Consider the following 23,233-nt stretch of genomic DNA (forward strand, 5'->3'; position numbering starts at 1 on the left):
TGCTATAGAAAACAAAGGATGAGATATCACTACGAAAAGGATTGGTACAAAAGTCATTTGAAGAAAAAAAGTACTAATAAAAATATATTTCTTAAGTAGTTTAGTCTACGAGTGGCATAATTATTTGTGTGCAATATCCAGAAATACATGCTTCTTGGTGGGTTTTAACAGACATATTTTTGTAATAAAAAAGTATATGCCTAATTTATGTTGTGGCAGATTACACTTTTCAAAGACAGTTACTCTGATAAATTCTAACCCACATGACCATGTTATAGTTGATGTTGACACTCCTCCACTGGGAGATATGGACCAGCTTTAGTGACTCACTTTAGTCCAATAGAATGCAACAGGAGTAATGCTACGGTCCCGGTCATAAAAGGGAGGAGAACTTCCACCTTGTTCTCCCTTTCATGATGTTAGACCTTGGAACACAGCCACTACCCCATATAGAGAAATCACATGGAAAGGACCACAGAGAGAGGAACTGGGGACCCAGCTGATATTTAGCATCAGTTGCCAAATGTGTGAGTGAAGGAGGCTTCAGATGATTCTGGCCTAGACCCTTCAACTTGATTCTTCCATGAGAGGCCCTAAACATCATGATGAAGAGTCTAACCATCTCCATTGTGCTCTGCCTGAATTCTGAACCCACAGAATCTACTAGCATAACACCTCTAAGTTATTGAGTAATTTTTAGATAGACATAATAACAAGATAATATGTCAATCTGGTTTTCATATCTAAATTTATACTGGCTCCAGATATTCACTTAAGAATTTCTCTTGTCCAGGCATGGTGGATCATGCCTGTAATCCCAGTGCTTCAGGAGTTCCGAGGTGGGCAGACACTTGAGGTCAGGAGTTCGAGACCAGCCTGACCAACATGGTGAAACCCCGTTTCTACTAAAAATACAAAAATTAGCCAGGTGTGGTGGTGTGTGCCTGTAATTCCAGCTACTTGGGAGGCTGAGGGAGGAGGATCGCTTGAACCCCAGAGGCAGAGGTTGTGGTGAGTCGAGATTGTACCACTGCACTCCAACCTGGGTGACAAGACTGAAACTCCATCTCAAAAAATAAATAAAAAGAATTTCTCTCTAATATACAAATAATGTCACTTTCAAAAAAGTATCTGCACTTCTAAAAACTCAGTTTCCGAATAGTGGACTAGTCATTTTGCCAAATTTTAGAAAACAGTTTAAAAAAATCACGTGTAGCTCCAAATTGTGGTGCAATTTCCTTGGTTTTGTTCAGTGCTCAATAAGTTGATGTTGCTAAAGGCCACATCAGTGCCCTCCGACTGTGGAACCTTGGCCATAACTAGTTCAAGCCCTGAAGAACTGACCGTGGGAGTCAATCCATATGCTGCTTTGTCCCACCCAGAAGAATCTCTCTTCTAAGATTTTAAACTAAGAGATTGAGAGTTAGATAGTAGCTATCACTAAAGCTGTCAAGATCATCTAGACATGTACCATCTCATGCCAGTCAGATGACTGTTATTAAAAAGTCAAAAAATAACAGATGCTGGTGAGGCTACAGATAAAAGAGCATACAAATTCACTGCTGCGTGGAATGTAAATTAGTTCAGCTACTGTGGAAAGCAGTTAGTCAATTTCTCAGAGAGCATTTGACCTGGCAATCCTATTGTTGGGTATATACCCAAAGGAGTATACATCATTCTACCATAAAGACACATGCATGCATATGTTCATTGCAGCAGTGTTCACAATAACAAAGATGTGGAATCAACCTAAATGCTCACCAACAGTAGACTGGATAAAGAAAATGTAGTACATATACATCATCAAATACTATGCAACCATAAAAAAGAACAAGATCATGCCCGGTGCAAGAACATGGAAGGAGCTGGAGGCCATTATTCTAAGCAAACTAACACAAACAGAAAACCAAATTTCTGTTTTGGTTTGAATTTTCTCACTTATAAGTTGGAGGTAAACACTGAGTACACCTGGACATAAGGGAACAGTGGACACTGAGGCCTACTTGAGAGTGGGAGGAAGGTGAGGATCAAAAAACTACCTACCAAGTACTATGCTTATCAACTGGGTAATTAAATAATCTGTATGCCAAACCCCCATAACATGGAATTTGCCTGTATAAAAAACCTGCACATGTATCCCTTAACCCAAAATAAATTTTTTTAAAATAAGATCATCTAGATTTGGATAGGCAGCCATTGTGGACATCATATAAGCAGAAGAAGCTGCTCTGTGGAGAAGACCTGTAGGACAGTAGTACTGAGAAAGTATAGAGTCCCAGAGAGAGACAATCCAGTTTCCACAACCTTGACTGTTATTCTTGCTTTATAATTCTGTAAAATTTCCTCTGAAGCCTTCCAGTGAGCTCCTTTTCCACAAACAAGCCTGTTTGACTAGCTTCTTAATATTAAAACCAAAGAATTTCTCAGGCAGCAATAAGGGGGAAGTGGAGTGCATTGGTGACACAAAAGATGACAACGTGAAAATCTTGTTTTCAGTGTCAAATGCTTGAGTTTCTGGAGACAAAACTCCCTCTTCTAAGGAAATCAAACTATTATACATAATCGTCACCTTGTTAAGACACATTTATACAACATTTTAAGGTTTGGAGGGTAGATACTTTATTAATAGGTGGTACAGTTCTGTTCTTCAGTTTATGTTTCTGATTTTTAGAGAAATTGTTCCCTGTTTCTCTTTGTGGACAAAACGGCTGTCTCAGTAGGATGCATTATAAACTCAGTTGGAGAAAACTGGTTTTATTTGTTGAATGAGAACTTCCTTTATTTTGTATAAATGAGCACCACTTTTTGTAATTCACAGGTTATTGACAAGCATTATATTAAGTTAAAATGCTTGACATTAAGGCAATAACACGTACAAATCGAAAAACAACAGCCGCCTAATAGACACTCAGAATTTCTGTTCATTGATCAACTAAGCATAATATCTTTGCTCTTTAGCAAGTGGTTTAAAAAATGGATGGTTATTAGTAGTGTAAATCTTGGAAAATTTGCAGAGAAAATATAATTTGTCTAGTCTAAATATATTAAACAGTTTAAATGATATGTTAAATAGTTTAAATGATGAATAGCATGAACAATATTAGCTATACTGTATTAGCCATTAGACTTATAACAAATTACTCCCAAGCTTACCAGCTTAAAATAACAAGCATTTATTAACTCAGTTTCTGTGGGTCAGGAATCCAAAAACAGCTTCATGGAATGACCCCAGCTCAGGATCTCCCACGTGGCTGTTGTCTAGCTGTTGGCCAAAGCTGCCATTTTAAAGACATGAATGAGGCAGGATTATCCACTTCCAAGCTCACTGTGTGGCTGTTGGCAGGAAGCTTTAGCTCCTTGTCATGTGGGATTCTCCATGTGGCTGCTTATGACATCGCTTCCCTCAGCATGTGGCACAAATGATCAGAGAAAGACCTAGGTGCATGGCCTCATCTCAGAAATGAAAATCCTTCAGTTTTATTGTATCAGCGTGGGTACGATGTAGAAGGGACAACATGGTGTGTGGAAGCTGGAGATGGAGATCCTTGGGAGCCAAGTTGGAGGTTGCTACCATAGCTACATCTCTTGCTAGAGTTCCCATTTTTGCAGCCTGCCATCACCTCACCTAAGATTGAACAGAATCACTGCCTAGTTTTAAAATATCCCAGTGTATTCTTTTTCATGTACACTCTCACTTTGCATCTCAATTTTCATTCTGAGCAGTACTTTTAAGAAAGAATTATCTTCCCTTTTAATGTGAGGAAAAACTCCCCTGTGTATAAAAACAAAACAATCATTCACCATCTCTTTCTAGTGTGTGACATGCAGTGAGATTTAACTTCATTGCTTTGTTAGAATATTCTATTCTCTGTGGAGGACCATGTTTTTAAAAAAATCACTCTTCAGTTTCTGCTGCAAAAATAAAATAAAAAAAAAAATCTCTGTGAAGTTTGTCAAGTGAAATGGACACAAACATGGCTCAAGGTCTAGAGGAAATAAAATGAAGCCACAATCTCAGTCTATGAAAAAGAGATAAGTTAGGATAAAACTACAACATAAAACGTACAGGAAAAAAAATGTGGCTCTTTAGGAGAAAAATTAGAAAAGTCAGAGGATAAAATACAGAGCAAAAAGCTCACTGATCCCAATGGGGAAACAAGAAACCTCAGAGCTTTTATATGCAAAGTATTTTTGGTGTTTTGGGGCCCACTGACTGTAAGGAAAACCAGGTATACACAGCTTTAGGGCACAATGGAGAGAAAGCTCTCCATATACTCTCGTAAGTCTCATAAACAGCAACATCCTCCAACGTAAATGACAATGAGAGAATATGATGAACTCTTGATGGGAGATGCCACAGGAGGATCCAGCCTTCTATTTTTTCTCAGCCATTTCCTCAAGGAAAAGACTGGGAATTGATCATACTAAATTGACAAGTCCAAATAAGCCTTCAGGCAAAGCAGATGGTCTTTTTTTTTTTTTTTTTTTTTTTTTTTAAACCCGAACCAGTCTCAGATTTCTTCAGCCAGAAAGCATGTTTTTGCAGATGTTTTACAAATCCTAAGCAAAGTTACGTAGTTCTCGAGAGTTATACCAAACCAGGTTTGCATCTTGGCTCTGATACTCACTCCCTGTGATACTTCAGCAGGCTTACCTGGCCTCTCAAAACCTCCATCTTCTCATATGTAAAACAACAACAACAACAAAACCCTGACACATAGTGTGTGCTTTGTAAACTGTAGCTCTTGTTAATACTGAATGGGTTTTGTTTTTTTTTCCTAAAAGAATTTGATGCTTGTGTTTTCAGGAGTTAAAATTCTAAATGGAATAGAAGACTCTGTAATAAACTTACGTCTTGTTAGGGCGATATGAAAATTATTAAACTCAATCCCCCTTTAGCTGCAGTGAAACAATCAATACTGAGTATTTTTTTTAATCGATGAACTTCTGATTGTGTGCAACTTTCTTAATTATGTGTATATTCTTGGTCTTGTGATGAAACGTGTCCAGAAAATGTCTACTATTCATCACTGTGTGCCTTCTTCTTTTTAGCACAGAGCTTTTGTACATAGGAAGTTCTCAACAAATGTCTGTTAATTTAAATTAAAGAATCTTTAGGGAGTTACTACAATTTAGGGCTGGAACTCACATCCCATTTTCCTTGTTTTGTCCCACCCATATCCTTTTCAGCCATGTATATGTGTATTTTGAGCCCTGGGTCTTCAAAAAGGCAGCAAGGAGCTAATTAAGCCATTAATGAATTAACTTTATTTTTTGAAGTTTTTAACTTATTTAGACTTAGTGATCCTTCTTTGCTCATTAACACCTCTCCCTGTAGGCAGAGAGAAAAAAGATTGAAATGTGAATCTGTTTGAATTCTTAGGCCCATACAAATTCTTAAGTACAGGGGAAAAGCATCAATTTGTAAGTCAATATGACATTCGTCAAAAGTGCTGGTTTTTCTTTATCTGCAGCATCTGTTTCCAAACATATTTGATACCCAGGACTTGAAACTACGTCAATTCTTTGAGGAATCTTGTTAGGGCTCCACTTCTACGGGGAGGTAACACTCACTGATGGCAGTGGTTTGTGGGTAGAAGGGGCTTTTGGGTATGTGTGGTAGCCTTGTCACCAGGAGCTGACACCAACAATAAACACTCACATTTAAAAAATGCCAATATTGCATCCATCACCTCCAAAAATTTCCTTATGTGAAAGGTTTTGACAAATCCTTGCCAGATTCTAAATGATTCGTTCTACATTTGTATTTCACAGTTACAAAGCAGAACTTTGCACAACAAATTAACTTGCCAAAATGTTACGTAAATATTGCCAAAATATTATATCATCAAAATATTGTATAATATCTGTGTATTACTTTTTGTATTATGTATTTATATTACATAATTTGTGTATTTATTTGCTGGTTATTTAATTTATAAACATAACAGAAATATGAGGGAAAAAAGCCAGATTAATTTTCCAGAATAGATGAGAAATGGAGGAACTTATTGAGTCCTTCCTTCAAGTTCATTGATTATGAATTGAGTAACCATGATGTGCTAGTATCTTTTTAAAAATGTAATTTTTTGATTATATAAAAAGGTAAGGTTGGTTTTCATCTCAGACAGTTTTCCAGGCAAGTAGAAACAATAAACACAGTTGGATTGTAACCCAAACTTCAACTGTAGGTCATCTCACATAAGTTAGTGGATATTTGGTGTACTGTTTGGTAAAAAGTTACACTTTGTGGCCCTTCATCATAGCAAATATTGGCTTTATTGGCTTTTAATATCCCAAATAAGAATTATCAAGAAAATAGGCTTCATTTTCATTAGTAAGTATTTCTGAGAAATGAAACAATAATACTGCCTTACCATTGTAGGTCATTTTATAGTTTCCAAGGGTTTTCAACTATATCTTTTTTAAAAAATTTGAAGTTTATAGCATCCCTTTACAGAGAAGACATTTTACAGTGGAAGACACTGAGGATCAGGGACATTCAGTGACTGCTGGCTAGTCAGCAGCAGAGGCCTTGGCCAGACTCCTGAGTTAATCTTCAGAGCTCTTCCATGCTGATGCATGGAAGACTTGCCCAAGGAAGCTGTCTCCATATGAAACAGTCTTGAAAATAAGATGACTTTCAGTCTAGTTTCATCAACATTTATGTAAACATGTAATTAAAAATTGTTCACTTTAACTCAACAGTATGTCTCTGAATGGTTACTGGTTCTTTCTCAGGAATATTCTTGGCTGAATATGTCTGTGCTGTGTCATATGCCTCCTCTTTATATATGACTGTGGGAGGGTGTGGCTGTTTCTATAAACACTGAAAACAGACCTGTGGCTAACAAAGGATTGTGGGTGGCAGCGACTTTTAGAAACCTTGGTGAAACTTTTCAAAAGAATGTTTCCTATCAAGGGGTACATTGTACATGTGGGAGAATCCCTGTCAGCGTGTTGCTCTTCCTAGAGCTCTGTGAGTACTTATTCCCAGCAATGTCCTTTGCTGCTTCTTTCCTTCATCCCTTAATGATCCTAATCCACTCTAGCCACTGTTCATGATGTGAGGTCAAGAGGGTGAACATGGCAGATGTGGCATTTATGCGATTACATTCTGGTGGAAGAAAATGGGCCATTAAAATGCAAACCAAAAATCAATGATCTGATTAATTGCAGATTGTGATAACTGTAAGAAAGAAACAGAGTGCCCTGATAAAAATTAAGTAGGCTGGCTTATTTCCATAGGGTTTCTGAGAAGATCTTCACTCTGGGGAGATAATATTTAAGCTGTGAGCCAAAGGATAACAATGACACATCGGAAAGAATGTTCCGGGCTACAAGACCAATCAGAACAGAAACCATGAGGCGGGAAGAAGCTACATGTCTCTAACTTCTAGTCAGTATGACCAGAGTGTAGAATGAGACAGTCATGCAGCATAGAATGGAATGAGATGAAAATGGAAACAGAGGCGGGATCTAGAATATGCTAGACCTTGAGTTTTCTAAAATGTGTCCAGAGTCTGTTCTCAGTGCAACAATAAACTATCAAAGAGTTTTAAGCAGGGCTGTGAGTTTATCTGACATCTGTTTTAAGAGGTCATCTTATTTTATTTTTTATTTTTATTATACTTTAAGTTCTAGGGTACATGTGCATGACGTTTATATCATGTATAACTCCCCAATGCAATCCCTCCCTCCTCCCCCCTCCCCATGATAGGCCCCAGTGTGTGATGTTCCCCTTCCCGAGTCCAAGTGATCTCATTGTTCAATTCCCACCTATGAGTGAGAACATGCGGTGTTTGGTTTTCTCTTCTTGTGATAGTTTGCTAAGAATGATGGTTTCCAGCTGCATCCATGTCCCTGCAAAGGACGCAAACTCATCCTTTTTTATGGCTGCATAGTATTCCATGGTGTATATGTGCCACATTTTCTTAATCCAGTCTGTCACGATGGACATTTGGGTTGATTCCAAGTCTTTGCTATTGTGAATAGTGCCGCAATAAACATACGTGTGCATGTGTCTTTGTAGTAGAGTAATTTATAATCCTTTGGGTATATACCCAGTAGTGGGATGGCTGGGTCATATGGTACATCTAGTTCTAGATCCTTGAGGAATCGCCATACTGTTTTCCATAATGGTTGAACTAGTTTACAATCCCACCAACAGTGTAAAAGTGTTCCTATTTCTCCACATCCTCTCCAACACCTGTTGTTTCCTGACTTCTTAATGATTGCCATTCTAACTGGTGTGAGATGGTATCTCATTGTGGTTTTGATCTGCATTTCTCTGATGGCGAGTGATGATGAGCATTTTTTCATGTGTCTGTTGGCTGTATGGATGTCTTCTTTTGAGAAATGTCTGTTCATATCCTTTGCCCACTTTTTGATGGGGTTGTTTGTGTTTTTCTTGTATATTTGTTTGAGTTCTTTGTAGATTCTGGATATTAGCCCTTTGTCAGATGAGTAGGTTGCAAAAATTTTCTCCCATTCTGTCGGTTGCCTGTTCACTCTGATGGTAGTTTCTTTTGCTGTGCAAAAGCTCTTTAGTTTAATTAGATCCCATGTGTCAATTTTTGCTTTTGCTGCCGTTGCTTTTGGTGTTTTAGACATGAAGTCCTTGCCCATGCCTATGTCCTGAATGGTACTACCTAGATTTTCTTCTAGGGTTTTTATGGTATTAGGTCTAACATTTAAGTCTCTAATCCATCTTGAATTAATTTTCGTATAAGGGGTAAGGAAAGGATCCAGTTTCAGCTTTCTACTTATGGCTAGCCAATTTTCCCAGCACCATTTATTAAATAGGGAATCCTTTCCCCATTTCTTGTTTTTGTCAGGTTTGTCAAAGATCAGATGGCTGTAGATGTGTGTATTATTTCTGAGGACTCTGTTCTGTTCCATTGGTCTATATCTCTGTTTTGGTACCAGTACCATGCTGTTTTGGTTACTGTAGCCTTGTAGTATAGTTTGAAGTCAGGTAGCGTGACGCCTCCAGCTTTGTCCTTTTGACTTAGGATTGTCTTGGCAATGCAGGCTCTTTTTTGGTTCCATATGAACTTTAAAGCCGTTTTTTCCAATTCTGTGAAGAAACTCATTGGTAGCTTGATGGGGATGGCATTGAATCTATAAATCACCTTGGGCAGTATGGCCGTTTTCACGATATTGATTCTTCCTATCCATGAGCATGGTATGTTCTTCCATTTGTTTGTGTCCTCTTTGATTTCACTGAGCAGTGGTTGTAGTTCTCCTTGAAGAGGTCCTTTACATCCCTTGTAAGCTGGATTCCTAGGTATTTTATTCTCTTTGAAGCAATTGTGAATGGAAGTTCATTCCTGATTTGGCTCTCTGCTTGTCTGTTACTGGTGTATAAGAATGCTTGTGATTTTTGCACATTAATTTTGTATCCTGAGACTTTGCTGAAGTTGCTTATCAGCTTAAGGAGATTTTGGGCTGAGACGATGGGGTTTTCTAAATAGACAATCATGTCATCTGCAAACAGGGACAATTTGACTTCTTCTTTTCCTAACTGGATACCCTTGATTTCTTTCTCTTGCCTGATTGCCCTAGCCAGAACTTCCAACACTATGTTGAATAGGAGTGGTGAGAGAGGGCATCCCTGTCTTGTGCCAGTTTTCAGAGGGAATTTTTCCAGTTTTTGCCCATTCAGTATGATATTAGCTGTGGGTTTGTCATAAATAGCTCTTATTATTTTGAGGTACGTTCCATCAATACCGAATTTATTGAGCGTTTTTAGCATAAAGGGCTGTTGAATTTTGTCAAAAGCCTTTTCTGCATCTATTGAGATAATCATGTGGTTCTTGTCTTTGGTTCTGTTTATATGCTGGATTACGTTTATTGATTTGCGAATGTTGAACCAGCCTTGCATCCCAGGGATGAAGCCCACTTGATCATGGTGGATAAGCTTTTTGATGTGCTGCTGAATCCGGTTTGCCAGTATTTTATTGAGAATTTTTGCATCGATGTTCATCAGGGATATTGGTCTAAAATTCTCTTTTTTTGTTGTGTCTCTGCCAGGCTTTGGTATCAGGATGATGTTGGCCTCATAAAATGAGTTAGGGAGGATTCCCTCTTTTTCTATTGATTGGAATAGTTTCAGAAGGAATGGTACCAGCTCCTCCTTGTACCTCTGGTAGAATTCAGCTGTGAATCCATCTGGTCCTGGACTTTTTTTCATGGGTAGGCTATTATTGTTGCCTCAATTTCAGAGCCTGTTATTGGTCTATTCAGGGATTCAACTTCTTCCTGGTTAGTCTTGGGAGAGTGTAAGTGTCCAGGAAATTATCCATTTCTTCTAGATTTTCTAGTTGATTTGCGTAGAGGCATTTATAGTATTCTCTGATGGTTGTTTGTATTTCTGTGGGGTCGGTGGTGATATACCCTTTATCATTTTTTATTGCGTCTATTTGATTCCTCTCTCTTTTCTTCTTTATTAGTCTAGCTAGCGGTCTGTCAATTTTGTTGATCTTTTCAAAAAACCAACTCCTGGATTCATTGATTTTTGGAGGGTTTTTGTGTCTCTATCTCCTTCAGTTCTGCTCTGATCTTAGTTATTTCTTGCCTTCTGCTAGCTTTTGAATGTGTTTGCTCTTGCCTCTCTAGTTCTTTTAATTGTGATGTTAGAGTGTCAATTTTAGATCTTTCCTGCTTTCTCTTGTGGGCATTTAGTGTTATAAATTTCCCTCTACACACTGCTTTAAATGTGTCCCAGAGATTCTGGTATATTGTATCTTTGTTCTCATTGGTTTCAAAGAACATCTTTATGTCTGCCTTCATTTCGTTATGTACCCAGTAGTCATTCAGGAGCAGGTTGTTCAGTTTCCATGTAGTTGAGCAGTTTTGATTGAGTTTCTTAGTCCTGAGTTCTAGTTTGATTGCACTGTGGTCTGAGAGACAGTTTGTTATAATTTCTGTTCTTGTACATTTGCTGAGGAGTGCTTTACTTCCAATTATGTGGTCAATTTTGGAATAAGTGCGATGTGGTGCTCAGAAGAATGTATATTCTGTTGATTTGGGGTGGAGAGTTCTATAGATGTCTATTAGGTCCACTTGGTGCAGAGATGAGTTCAATTCCTGGATATCCTTGTTAACTTTCTGTCTCGTTGATCTGTCTAATGTTGACAGTGGAGTGTTGAAGTCTCCCATTATTATTGTATGGGAGTCTAAGTCTCTTTGTAGGTCTCTAAGGACTTGCTTTATGAATCTGGGTGCTCCTGTATTGGGTGCATATATATTTAGGAGAGTTAGCTCTCCTGTTGAATTGATCCCTTTACCATTATGTAATGGCCTTCTTTGTCTCTTTTGATCTTTGATGGCTTAAAGTCTGTTTTATCCGAGGCTAGGATTGCAACCCCTGCTTTTTTTTGTTCTCCATTTGCTTGGTAGATCTTCCTCCATCCCTTTATTTTGAGCCTATGTATGTCTCTGCATGTGAGATGTGTCTCCTGAATACAGCAGACTAATAGGTCTTGACTCTTTATCCAGTTTGCCAGTCTGTGTCTTTTAATTGGAGCATTTATTCCATTTACATTTAAGGTTAATATTGTTATGTGTGAACTTGATCCTGTCATTATGATATTAACTGGTTATTTTGCTCGTTAGTTGATGCAGTTTCTTCCTAGCCTCGATGGTCTTTACATTTTGGCATGTTTTTGCAATGGCTGGTACCGGTTGTTCCTTTCCATGTTTACTGCTTCCTTCAGGGTCTCTTGTAAGGCAGGCCTGGTGGTGACAAAATCTCTAAGCATTTGCTTATCTGTAAAGGATTTTATTTCTCCTTCACTGATGAAGCTTAGTTTGGCTGGATATGAAATTCTGGGTTGAAAATTCTTTTCTTTAAGAACGTTGAATATTGGCCCCCACTCTCTTCTGGCTTGTAGAGTTTCTGCCGAGAGGTCTGCTGTTATTCTGATGGGCTTCCCTTGTGGGTAACCCGACCTTTCTCTCTGGCTGCCCTTAAGATTTTTTCCTTCATTTCAACTTTGGTGAATTTGGCAATTATGTGTCTTGGAGTTGCTCTTCTGGAGGAGTATCTTTGTGGCATTCTCTGTATTTCCTGAATTTGAATGTTGGCCTGCCCTACTAGGTTGGGGAAGTTCTCCTGGATGATATCCTGAAGAGTGTTTTCCAACTTGGTTCCATTTTCCCCCTCACTTTCAGGCACCCCAATCAGACGTAGATTTGGTCTTTTTACATAATCCCATACTTCTTGCGGGCTTTGTTCATTTCTTTTTCTTCTTTTTTCTTTTGGTTTCTCTTCTCGCTTCATTTCATTCATTTGATGCTCAATCGCTGATACTCTTTCTTCCAGTTGATCGAGTCGGTTACTGAAGCTTGTGCATTTGTCACGTATTTCTCGTGTCATGGTTTTCATCTCTGTCATTTCGTTTATGATCTTCTCTGCATTAATTAGTCTAGCTGTCAATTCTTCCACTTTTTTTCAAGATTTTTAGTTTCTTTGCGCTGGGTACGTAATTCCTCCTTTAGCTCTGAGAGGTTTGATGGAGTGAAGCCTTCTTCTCTCATCTCGTCAAAGTCATTCTCTGACCAGCTTTGATCCGTTGCTGGCGATGGGCTGCGCTCCTTTGCAGGGGGAGATGCGCTCTTATTTTTTGAATTTCCAGCTTTTCTGCCCTGCTTCTTCCCCATCTTTGTGGTTTTATCTGTCTCTGGTCTTTGATGATGGTGACGTACTGATGGGGTTTTGGTATAGGTGTCCTTCCTGTTTGATAGTTTTCCATCTGACAGTCAGAAGGACTGTCTGTTGGTCTGTTGGAGATTGCTTGAGGTCCACTCCAGACCCTGTTTGCCTGGGTATCAGCAGCAGAGGTTGCCGAAGATAGAATATTGCTGAACAGCGAGTGTACCTGTCTGATTCTTTCTTTGGAAGTTTCCTCTCAGGGGTGACTCCACCCTGTGAGGTGTGGGGTGTCAGACTGCCCCTAGTGGGGGATGTCTCCCAGCTAGGCTACTCAGGGGTCAGGGACCCACCTGAGCAGGCAGTCTGTCCGTTCTCAGATCTCAACCTCCGCGTTAGGAGATCCACGGCTCTCCCCAAAGCTGTCAGACAGAGTCGTTCGCGTCTGCACCGGCCCCCGCTCTTTCCCCTATTGGACTGCAGCTGTGCGCTGTCCACAGAGGTAGAGTCTACAGAGACAGGCAGGCTTCCTTGAGCTGCTGTGAGCTCCACCCAGTTCGAGCTTCCCAGTGGCTTTGTTTACCTACTTAAGCCTCAGCAATGGCGGGCGCCCCTCCCCCAGCCTCGCTGCTGCCTTGCGGATAGATCGCCGCAGACGGCTGTGTTAGCAGTGAGGGAGGCTCCGTGGGCGTGGGACCCTACCAGCCAGGTGTGGGATATATTCTCCTGGTGTGCCTGTTTCCTTAAAGCGCAGTATTGGGGTGGGAGTTACCCGATTTTCCAGGTGTTGTGTGTCTCAGTTCCCCTGGCTAGGAAAAGGGATTCCCTTCTCCCTTGTGCTTCTAGGTGAGGCGATGCCTCGCCCTGCTTCAGCTCACGCTGGTCAGGCTGCAGCAGCTGACCAGCACCGATTGTCCGGCACTCCCTAGAGAGATGACCCCAGTACCTCAGATGAAAATGCAGAAATCACCGGTCTTCTGTGTCGCTCGCGCTGGGAGTTGGAGACTGGAGCTGTTCCTATTCGGCCATCTTGCTCCGCCCCCCTATTTATTTCGAGGTCATCTTATTTTATATGAGTGGAAGAGACACGAAGAAGACCAGTTAGAAGGCTACCAGAACAGTCTAGCAGAGAGATGATGCTGGGTGCAAATAAAGAATTCCACTGTGGAAATGTCACATTTGAGATGCCCAAGAGACATCTCAGTAGAAGATTTCAAGCATCCATTGTATACAAAAGGCTAGAGCTCAAAGGAGAAGTCTGGGTCAGAGACAGATATTTCAGAGTTTTGAACATATATGTGATATGTAAATAGGAATACAGATTAAGAATAGGGGATAGGATCAAATCTTGAGAAATGCAAATTTTTAAGATAAGATGTGGAACAAAAAGGTGAAACTATGAAGGAAAGTCAGCAACGTGAAGGGAAGAGCAAGAGTGTGGAATTGTCAAAGAGAAGAGGATCTCTTGAGAAGAAAGAAGTGTTTGATTTGAATGCTGCTGAGAAGTCAATACAAGGAAGGCAGGTTTTATAACAGGACCAGCCTCATAATTAGTGCATCTTTCAAGGAGTGTGAAGTACTTTTTTCATTGATTTCTGACATTTCTATTTGTCTTACTTTACTTCGTTGCACCAGGAGGAATTTGAAGATCCATCCAAGTTGTCAGCCATGAAAACAAAAGTGCAGCAAGTGAGCCCCAGCTGTGCTCCTACCTCCTAGGTTTGGTTTTCATGAGTAGTTAAGCTTAGAAAAATTGTGAAGAAACTTGTTGTGTGGGAGCGATTTTTCAAAGACCTACAAACAGAAGTACCACTTGACCCAGCAATCCTAAACTTGTGCACATACCCAAAAGAATATGAATCATTCTATTGTAAAGACAAATACATGTGTACGTTTAATGCAGCACTATTCACAATAGCAAAGATGTGGAATCAATCTCAATGCTCACCAACAGTAGACAGGATAAAGAAAATGTGGTACATATACACTATTGAATACTGTGCAGCTGCAAAAAAGAGCAGGATCATGTCCTTGGCAGGAGCATGGATGGTGCTGGAGGCCATTGACTTTACCAAACTATTGCAGGAACAGAAAAATACCTCATGTTCTCACTTATAAGCAGGAGCTAAATGATGAGACCACAGGGACACATAGAGGGGAACAACAGACGCTGGGTCTTACCAGATGGTAGAAAGGGGGAGGAGGGAGAGAATCAAGAAAATAACTAACGGGGGTTCTAGGCTTACTACCTTGGTGACAAAATAATCTGTACAATAATCCCCCGTGACATGAGTTTACCTAAACAACAAACCTGCACATGTACCTCTGAACTTAAAAAAAGAAACTTGTGTGTGTGTCTTAGGATCATGAGAAAGAATCATGTTCAAGAGTAACTAAATTGATATTATATTTAGACAGGGGATGGGATTGCAAGTGAAGAATCTGTGGAATCTCTTGATTTGTGAATATTTCTTTTAGAGTTCAGTAATTGATCTGTGACATCCAATTTTTCTAGTTGAAGAGAAAGAGCATTGAACTAAGAATCAGAGACTTGGATTGCAGTCCCGGATTCATCGGTTATTAGTTGCTTAAACTTGGGCATGTCACTTAATCATTCTGATCCCTAATTTCCTTATCTGAAAATGGTAAAAATCATACCTAGCTGATGGACTTGTGAGTGTTAAAATGATGTGGCTTAAAACCTAGAGGAGGCATTCAATTAATGATATCTTATTTTTATTAATATTAGCATATTGGGAGGGCCAAATTATTATATAATATTAGCACAGGGCCAAATGCAATCATGTATAGAAAAGCACTTCGCTAACTATAAAACACTGAATAAAATGTGCTGATGTGTTTATGATTGATAACTGTTTTTTGTCAGCTTCTTAATTTTAGCTGCACCATCTTACTTTTTGGTACAGATCTATTTACTATCTTGGAGTTGTGGGTGACTTGGTGGGTAGCCAGAAAAGATGACAGCTAGGAGAGCTTAGGCACAGGAGCAGCTGTAAGTGCAGGTGGCTGGCGGTGTGGGGACCCTGGAGGCAGCTGCTCTGAGGATAAAATCCAGGGGAGGACTAGGCAGGGTGAGAGAGCATCCCCAGGCAAAGTGGAATGACCTGCCTCTGAGAGTTTGGGTGTAGAATGCATCAGGATAGCTCAGAAAAGTCTGCAGAGCTTTAGAAATGCTTATTTTTTTTTTTTTTGGTTTGGTGTAAGGGTAGAAGACTAGAGTGAGGTTTGTCTATTATTCAGGAGATGTTCTTTGTATGAGAAAGAAAGGGAAAAAGAAAAAGATTCCAAATATTTTAGTGGGCATTATGTAGTTCTGTCTCCTGCTTCTTCCCTTAATTCTCCCTCCAGAGGAGAAACAGAGATCTGTGAAACCAAAAAGCTTGCATCTTTGTGAGATCTGCTGGAGGGATGCTACTGTTCAAACCCAGTTTCCATTATTTTAATTATGGTTTTAAGCCTCACACGTAGTGCTATTTATTTTTCCTTTTAAAAATATTTCTGGATTATGCCTCCATATACGAAACTCACCTTTGTGCCTTTGTGCTGTTTTGATGATAGGTAATTCAGCTAGATTTAGCCACCATCTATTGGGCACTTAAAATTAATCTCTGTAATAAACTCTATTCAGGCATTTCATCATTTAGTTTAGTACAAACCCTTTAGAAAGTGGGTATCATTCCTCTTTTGCTAATTGGGCACTGAGGTTTAAAGAGGTTAAGTTAATTTCTCAGTTTGCTATAGCTAGAATGGAATAGGTCCATTATTTCAATCTAGGTTTGCCAGACTCCAAAGCATGTGCTGGAATCACTGTGGTATAAAACAATACCCATTCCTTCGAAAGAGCAGCACATTCATCTTCTATGTCCTATTTATAAGTGAACAGGTGTGCTCTGCTCTCTTTATTGAGATTTTTTTTCAAAGTAGGGAAAAGGGAAGGAAAAAGCATTTATTGACCACATACCATACGCCATATTTCTTTACAAATATTTTCCCATCATTCTTAGAAATAAACCCCAAATGAATATTTTTATCCATGTCTTTCAAATGAGGAGATTGCTTAGAGAAGTTGAGGACTTTGTCAAAATACACCATGCTTATTAATTTTCTTCTCATCTTACATTTTTACCTATCTAGTGATTGTCAGATACTGAACTATCCAGGATTATACAGAAGTTACAGTCTGTGTTCCCAAGGGCCTCATAGATTACTGGAGAAGGCAAAAATGCAAATGGACAATTATAGTAAAATATGCTCCACAGACAGACAGGAGTATGTTCAAGTCACTCTTAGGCGCCTCTCCTCCCAAAACTTAATCCCTCCGCTTCCATTACGCCATGGTGCCTTCCAGAATGAGTGCCGTTTGCATATTGAAGGAAACTGAGGGGTGGTCAGAAACCCAGTTTGTGCAGGAAAAAAATGGTGGAGAACAAAATTAGGTTCAGTTTTTAATATCAGTCATTAATTCTGAGGAACAACTTCAGCCACTTAACTTGATTTTCCATCTTCCTTGAGTCCCAAGGCAAAACTGAAATGGAAAAGAACATACAGGGTACTTTCATTTAGCGAAGAGGCAAACAAACCCAAATCAAGCAGTACATCACAGCTAACCCACTAATTGGAAGTCTGGATAAAACATCTCTCATTCTAAGATAGAATATCACAAGAAGAGAAAACCAAACACCGCATGTTCTCACTCATAGGTGGGAACTGAACAATGAGATCACTTGGACTCGGGAAGGGAACATCACACACTGGGGCCTATCATGGGGAGGGGGAGGAGGGAGGGATTGCATTGGGGAGTTATACATGATATAAACGTTATGCACATGTACCCTAGAACTTAAAGTATAATAAAAAAAAAAAAAAAAAAAAAAAAAAAACATCTCTCATTCTGTTTCTAGGAACTTCGCTATTTATCCAAAAGCGAGTGTGACCTCCTACCCCCTGGAGCTCTATTCCTCAAAGAGAAGTCTTTAAAGGGGTCATCCTTCTTAGAAAAGATTTTCTTTCCCATTCAGATGTTTCTAGATTGGTTCATGTGGATGGAGAATTCTATGACTTTTTAGCCACTGTGACTCAGATATAATTCATTTTGCCTCAAAACGCAAAGCATCAGTAAACATTGTTAGCATTGTTATGTCACCTTTTTTTTTGTCGTTGTTCACAAATTGTCTTCGTTAAAATCCTGTGCAGCTTTTTGAATTTACACTAAAGAACTTTAAATTTCCAAATGAAGAAATTTCCTGACCAGTTTTTTTTTTTTTTTTTTTTTTTTTTTAAGATGTCTGCCGCCTGAATTTCAACATTTGAGAAAATATGGGATTTAATTTTTGGAAGTCACTACGTGTAGCAACCTGCCTGGTGCCAGAGAAGAGCTGTCTAGGCTGTACTGCGATTTGACCTTTTTTTTTTTTTTTTTTGACGGGAGTCTCCCTCTGTCGCCCAGGCTGGAGTGTAGTGGTGCGATCTCGGCTCACTGCAAGCTCCGCCTCCCGGCTTCACGCCATTCTCCTGCCTCAGCCTCCCGAGTAGTTGGGACAACAGGCTCCCGCCGCCTCGCCCGGCTAGTTTTTTTTTTGTATTTTTTTTAGTAGAGACAGGGTTTCACCGTGTTAGCCAGGATGGTCTCGATCTCCTGACCTCGTGATCTGCCCGCCTCGGCCTCCCAAAGTGCTGGAATTACAGGCGTGAGCCACCGCGCCCTGCAATTTGACTTTTAATCCATTGTAGATCTGATAATGGTACAGACATGAGAAGTGGTAAATTCTTGAGTGTTTGAGACAAATATTTTAAGGCACCCATACATAACGTTAAGTTCACTTTTAGGAAAGTAGTACCAGTTAGTAAGATTACTTATTTGAAAATAAGACCAGTTTATTTCAGTCTGGATATTCAAATTATCAAATGATCTTTTCTTTTTCAGGATTTTCTTGGTGTATGTTATCTTTTTGGTGAAGGACCAGTGTCTCAGAGCTTTATTTTCTATGATAGTTTAATTGTTTGACTGAAACCTTGAAGAATTAATAGGGTCAGAATTTTAGATCATGAAACGTATTTTATTGCTCAGTGGATGATATTCTTCTTGGTATTATTTGCTCTTCCCCAGGGTCATCATATGGTATAAATTATTTTAAATTCCCACAATTATCAGTTATGTATATACTAATAATATCAAAATCATTTATTTGGGACATTTTTCATAATTTATTGAATTTTCAAAGTCAATTTTGTTCAGGCCATTTTTTTTTACAAAGCAGCTTAAAGTAACTTACAAACTGACAGTATTGGATATTTCATATGATTTTTTAGAACTGCAGTATCTACCATTCATCTGGAGACTGGTGATTCAAAAACTCTGTTTTTAGTTAATTTTAATTAAAAACATGTCCACTCAAAATACTGCTCAATACCCAAATCATTGCTTACCTTGCACATAGTTATTTTTGCTAAGGGCAAAATAGCTAAGACCGTAAATTATGATGGCAGGCACATGGTTTGCTGACAGAACTATATAAAATATTGTTTTCATCCTCATGTCAGCTCTGGTAGATGCATCTCTACTTTAATTCCTTGGGGAATCTTGTATAAGTTATAGTTTTAAAAAACATCCCTACCCCACTAGCTCTGTCAGCTTACCTTTTTCGGACTGACCATTTTATTTCTCTGAAAGAACAGACAGAAACTGAGTTATGTCTTAGCTGAACTTGGATAAGTAGCGCTCTAAATATTAATAGCTGTGAACCAATTTAGTTTAAATTGGATATTTCACAATCTTACACCTGCAATATTGCAAGGTAGTTATAAAAAGTACACAGAATTCATCTCTATAAATATATGCTCGTTTTATATCCTTTACAATCTGTTTCCTAGGTTCCTAATCCAAAGAGGTCATTAGTACCAATGACATGATGGATAGAGTAGGTTGTAATGTTTAGCAGCTCATTGGAGATGACATAGTTTGCCAAGTTAATTTACACATTTTTATACTACATATATTATGCACAATATTGCTAGTGTGGTGGGTTTTGATCGAGTGCCCTTCTCTCTTGTAAGAAATTATTTTTTAAGAAACATGTTAAAGAGTAAAAATGTTTTAAATAAGCATTTCTCAAATGGTTGGTCCTTACTACCAAGCATATTCTGGAACTGGCACTTTAGTTTTACTTCCAGCACATTTCATGGGAAATGGAGATGTCCAAGGAAACAGGAAGACATTAATTGATGATACATTTTCTTCTAACATTTTGATATCCCCCAAAGAAAAAATAGTCCAGGAGATAGATTATACTAGAACAGTTTGGCTACATTATCTAAAAGTATGTTCCCATGGAAAATTATGTAATAGGCCTAGTACATTTTAGTCCATTTTTTGTCATTTTCATCTAAATATTTGTTATACTGTTTGAAGAAGGGCAAAACATTTTGATTATAGTTTCTTTGAATGTTTCATTCCACTTACACTTTTCAACCAAATACAATAAAGAAAGCAAGAAGGGGTTGTCATTCTTTTGTTTTTTTCATTTTCTCTTCAATTTAGCATTGAAATATTAAATCCAAAAGACAACTACCTTTAGTATGAGTTTCTATGTTTTGAAAATGTGCAGAGGTTTAGGTATTTTATAATAGTGACCATTTATGTATTTATAGAAAATATTGTTTCAAATAGATTTTAAAGAGGCAGCTTTTAAAATTTGACATATTACTGAAACTTCATTAGTAATATCAAAATATTTCAGATAACACAGGGATGATTGAGCTAACCTGATTCAGCCCATCAGTTCACAATGTTGTGAAGAGCCCATTGAACATTTTCATGGCATAATGCATTCTGCTACTTACTTCAAGAATGAGGAAAATGAATAAGATGATTCTTACTCTCAAAGAACTTATAATTTAGTAGAAGAAAGACAGTAAGTCTGTGTGCCAATAAATTTATTAATACAAGGTGGGTTCAGGTCATATCTTATAATCAGTACTAACTGTCATGGGGTAGAAGAGAAAAAAAAACATTTAATGTGATTTGAAATTGAGAATGTTTGTGTGTATATGTATTTTATATAAGATACTTATAAAAAACTAAATGCCTCAACCTACACAATTTTTGTCTCATGGCCTCTGTTAGAATGGTAGAATGGGAAGAACTATTTGGGGTGTTACACACATAGGTCTAGTTATTATTCCCTTGAGTAAAATAGGGCTTTGTTAGAGCTAACCTAATAAGAATATTTCAGTAAACAAATATTTGAGGAACATTGTTGAGGTGGCATGGAAAGTAAACACAAAAGAAGGAAATTCCACTTGAGCTGTAACTTTGTTTTATTTTGGTTAGCGTAGATTAGAATTGTGATACTTGCACTGTTAGTTGCACTATTTCAAAGTACGTAAATATTTTGAATTACTGTCACCGATTGAAACTACTTTCATGCTTTAAATAAAAAAGAATGATGTATGCTTACATTCTAAATAGTAAAAACTCTTTTAGGCTCAAATCTTTTAATTCTGAAGGAATATACTGGCAGATACTTAATAGATATAAATAATCATTAATGCATGTATGGTGTCTTTCATTCAGTAGTACCAAAATCTGAAACACATGGAGTTGTCTGGCATGGTTTCATTGCCAAAAATTGTGATGTGACTCTGATGTAACCTGGTTTGTTCTAAACAACTCCAAATGGTTCTTCAGACTTGCCCAGGACCCATCTGGCTCCTGGGAAGCCTTATGTTATCATGGCTATGATCCCAGACTCTGGTGACAGTCTGCCTAGGTTCAAATCCAGGCTCTGCTACTCACTATATCTATGACCTTGGGAATGTTGCTTTGTCTGTTTCCCTTGCAAAATAGTGAACATTATATTCCCTGTCTCAAAGGGTTGTTGTGAGGATATCTAAGGTAATGCAGGTAAAAGTGGGATGTTAACAGCATTTGGTAAGTTGTAAGGACTCAAGTGCTGGCTATTTAAAAATAAACTGTCTTTAAAGAGAGAGAGATAGGTAGGTAGGTAGGTAGGTAGGTAGATAGATAGATAGATAGATAGATAGATAGATAGATAGAAAAATCTATACCTGAAAACATTCTTTTCACAATATTTTAAAAGCTTGTATCATAGTATGTATGCTTTTTTTTTTCAGTCTTTCATATGATTTTATTTTCTTCCTTCAACCATAATAATATGATATCCAAATTTTGTCTTAACCGGTGGGTCTGTAAACACAGGCTTGTCCATCCCACTTACAGGCAAGGCAAATGCTGCTTCTTGAAATGGTCCCACCATGGACCCTCTGGTCATCCAACCCAAGTCGCCCCCTTGCCTGGCTTTATCTTCACTATACTGTGAGGCCACTTCATTGAATCTCATCCCAGACTTTAACTTTTCCATGGCTTCGATGATTTTGCCATGTTTTTCACATAGAATGTGTCTGACCTTTACTGCATTGCCACCACCTTTGGGACCTTGAGCCTTCTTGTCAGCACTGTCACTCCCAGAGGCTGCTCCCCCTTTCCCCGCTTTTCCAGAACCACTTTTTCCTTTGGGCGGCATCTTGGAAGCTTGTTGTTGAACTCTATGTATGCTTTTATACATAATAAAAGCAGATGACATGCTGGTCCTACTAAATTTACAGGTTAATTTTTAGGTAGTTACTGAGAAATCAAACTGTGAAATTTTCTGGTACAAAATTACAATATGCAATACCTTCCTACTGAAGTATACGGTAATGCTTCTTAACTACTCATTACTGAATATTGCTTTTCTATCATATGTGAAATGCATCAATTTTAAATATTTGGAGACATACCTAATTTAAGTGAAAATCTTGGTATTTCCTGAAATTCACCACACTGTAACAGATCACCAATCAAATTTGTCTAGCTTATAATTTCTGTCAGCCTGGGTGATGTGGAGGGGCCACTGTGTTCTCAACTGCACTGCCTCAGTGACTGGAGCCAGTTCATGAAACGCTACAGCCTGTAGGATACCAAGGAGGTTCTTTTTCATAATCACACACAGGCAATGTGGTAAAACCCTCAAGGGATAGCAATTGCTTTCACAATCTATTTACACACACACACACAGGCACACAGAAGTCTTTGTTATTTTACATTTGACAACAGGAAGAGCATGCTGGACAAACCTCTGGCATCATAAACCATCCTTCCCTCTGACCTCTGTGTGAATCAGCACAATATGATCTCTGCAGAATTTAGGATTAATTGCACCAAAGAAAAAGAACCTCTCTGAAATCTAAAATGTAGGCTTGGTCATTAGTTCATTTTGCATGCTGTGAAAACTATATTTGGCATCATTAACAGCTGCTTGCATGAAGTGTTCAGCACTAAAATAGGATTGGTGAACACTCAGGATTTTATTTTGTGGTATTGGTTGCAACTATGGAGATGTTGATAGATCAACCGTCACATCGTCTAAACCCTAAACTGAGAAATAAAGTGGTACCTAATATGCATGTCCCTTCTATATGAGACTTTGCTAATTTTCTTAGTTAAATGTTTTTTTTTTCAATTCTATGAAGGAAAAGAAATTTCTCTTTCAGCTGATG

At 38.5% G+C, this 23,233-nt stretch overlaps 2 protein-coding genes across 6 annotated transcripts in view; one reads left to right on the forward strand and one right to left on the reverse strand.

Annotated features, from left to right (window-relative positions):
• The window catches only part of NRG1 (neuregulin 1), a 1,143,721-nt gene that overhangs the window by 264,562 nt on the left and 855,926 nt on the right, over positions 1–23,233 (forward strand). The gene's annotated exons all lie outside the window — the stretch shown is intronic.
• LOC117094626 (peptidyl-prolyl cis-trans isomerase NIMA-interacting 4-like) lies at positions 21,796–22,236 on the reverse strand. Its single transcript, XM_033230628.1, has one exon. It carries the CDS (start codon positions 22,216–22,218, stop codon positions 21,823–21,825), a length of 396 nt encoding a protein of 131 aa, XP_033086519.1. The 5' UTR covers positions 22,219–22,236; the 3' UTR covers positions 21,796–21,822.

The sequence above is a fragment of the Trachypithecus francoisi genome, unplaced genomic scaffold (assembly GCF_009764315.1).
Source record: "Trachypithecus francoisi isolate TF-2019V2 unplaced genomic scaffold, Tfra_2.0 Contig01440, whole genome shotgun sequence".
Lineage (NCBI taxonomy): Eukaryota > Metazoa > Chordata > Mammalia > Primates > Cercopithecidae > Trachypithecus > Trachypithecus francoisi.

Bases quoted from the DNA above. Each gene is read 5' to 3' on its own strand.
- LOC117094626 (XM_033230628.1), bottom strand. From the start codon at position 22,218: ATGCCGCCCAAAGGAAAAAGTGGTTCTGGAAAAGCGGGGAAAGGGGGA.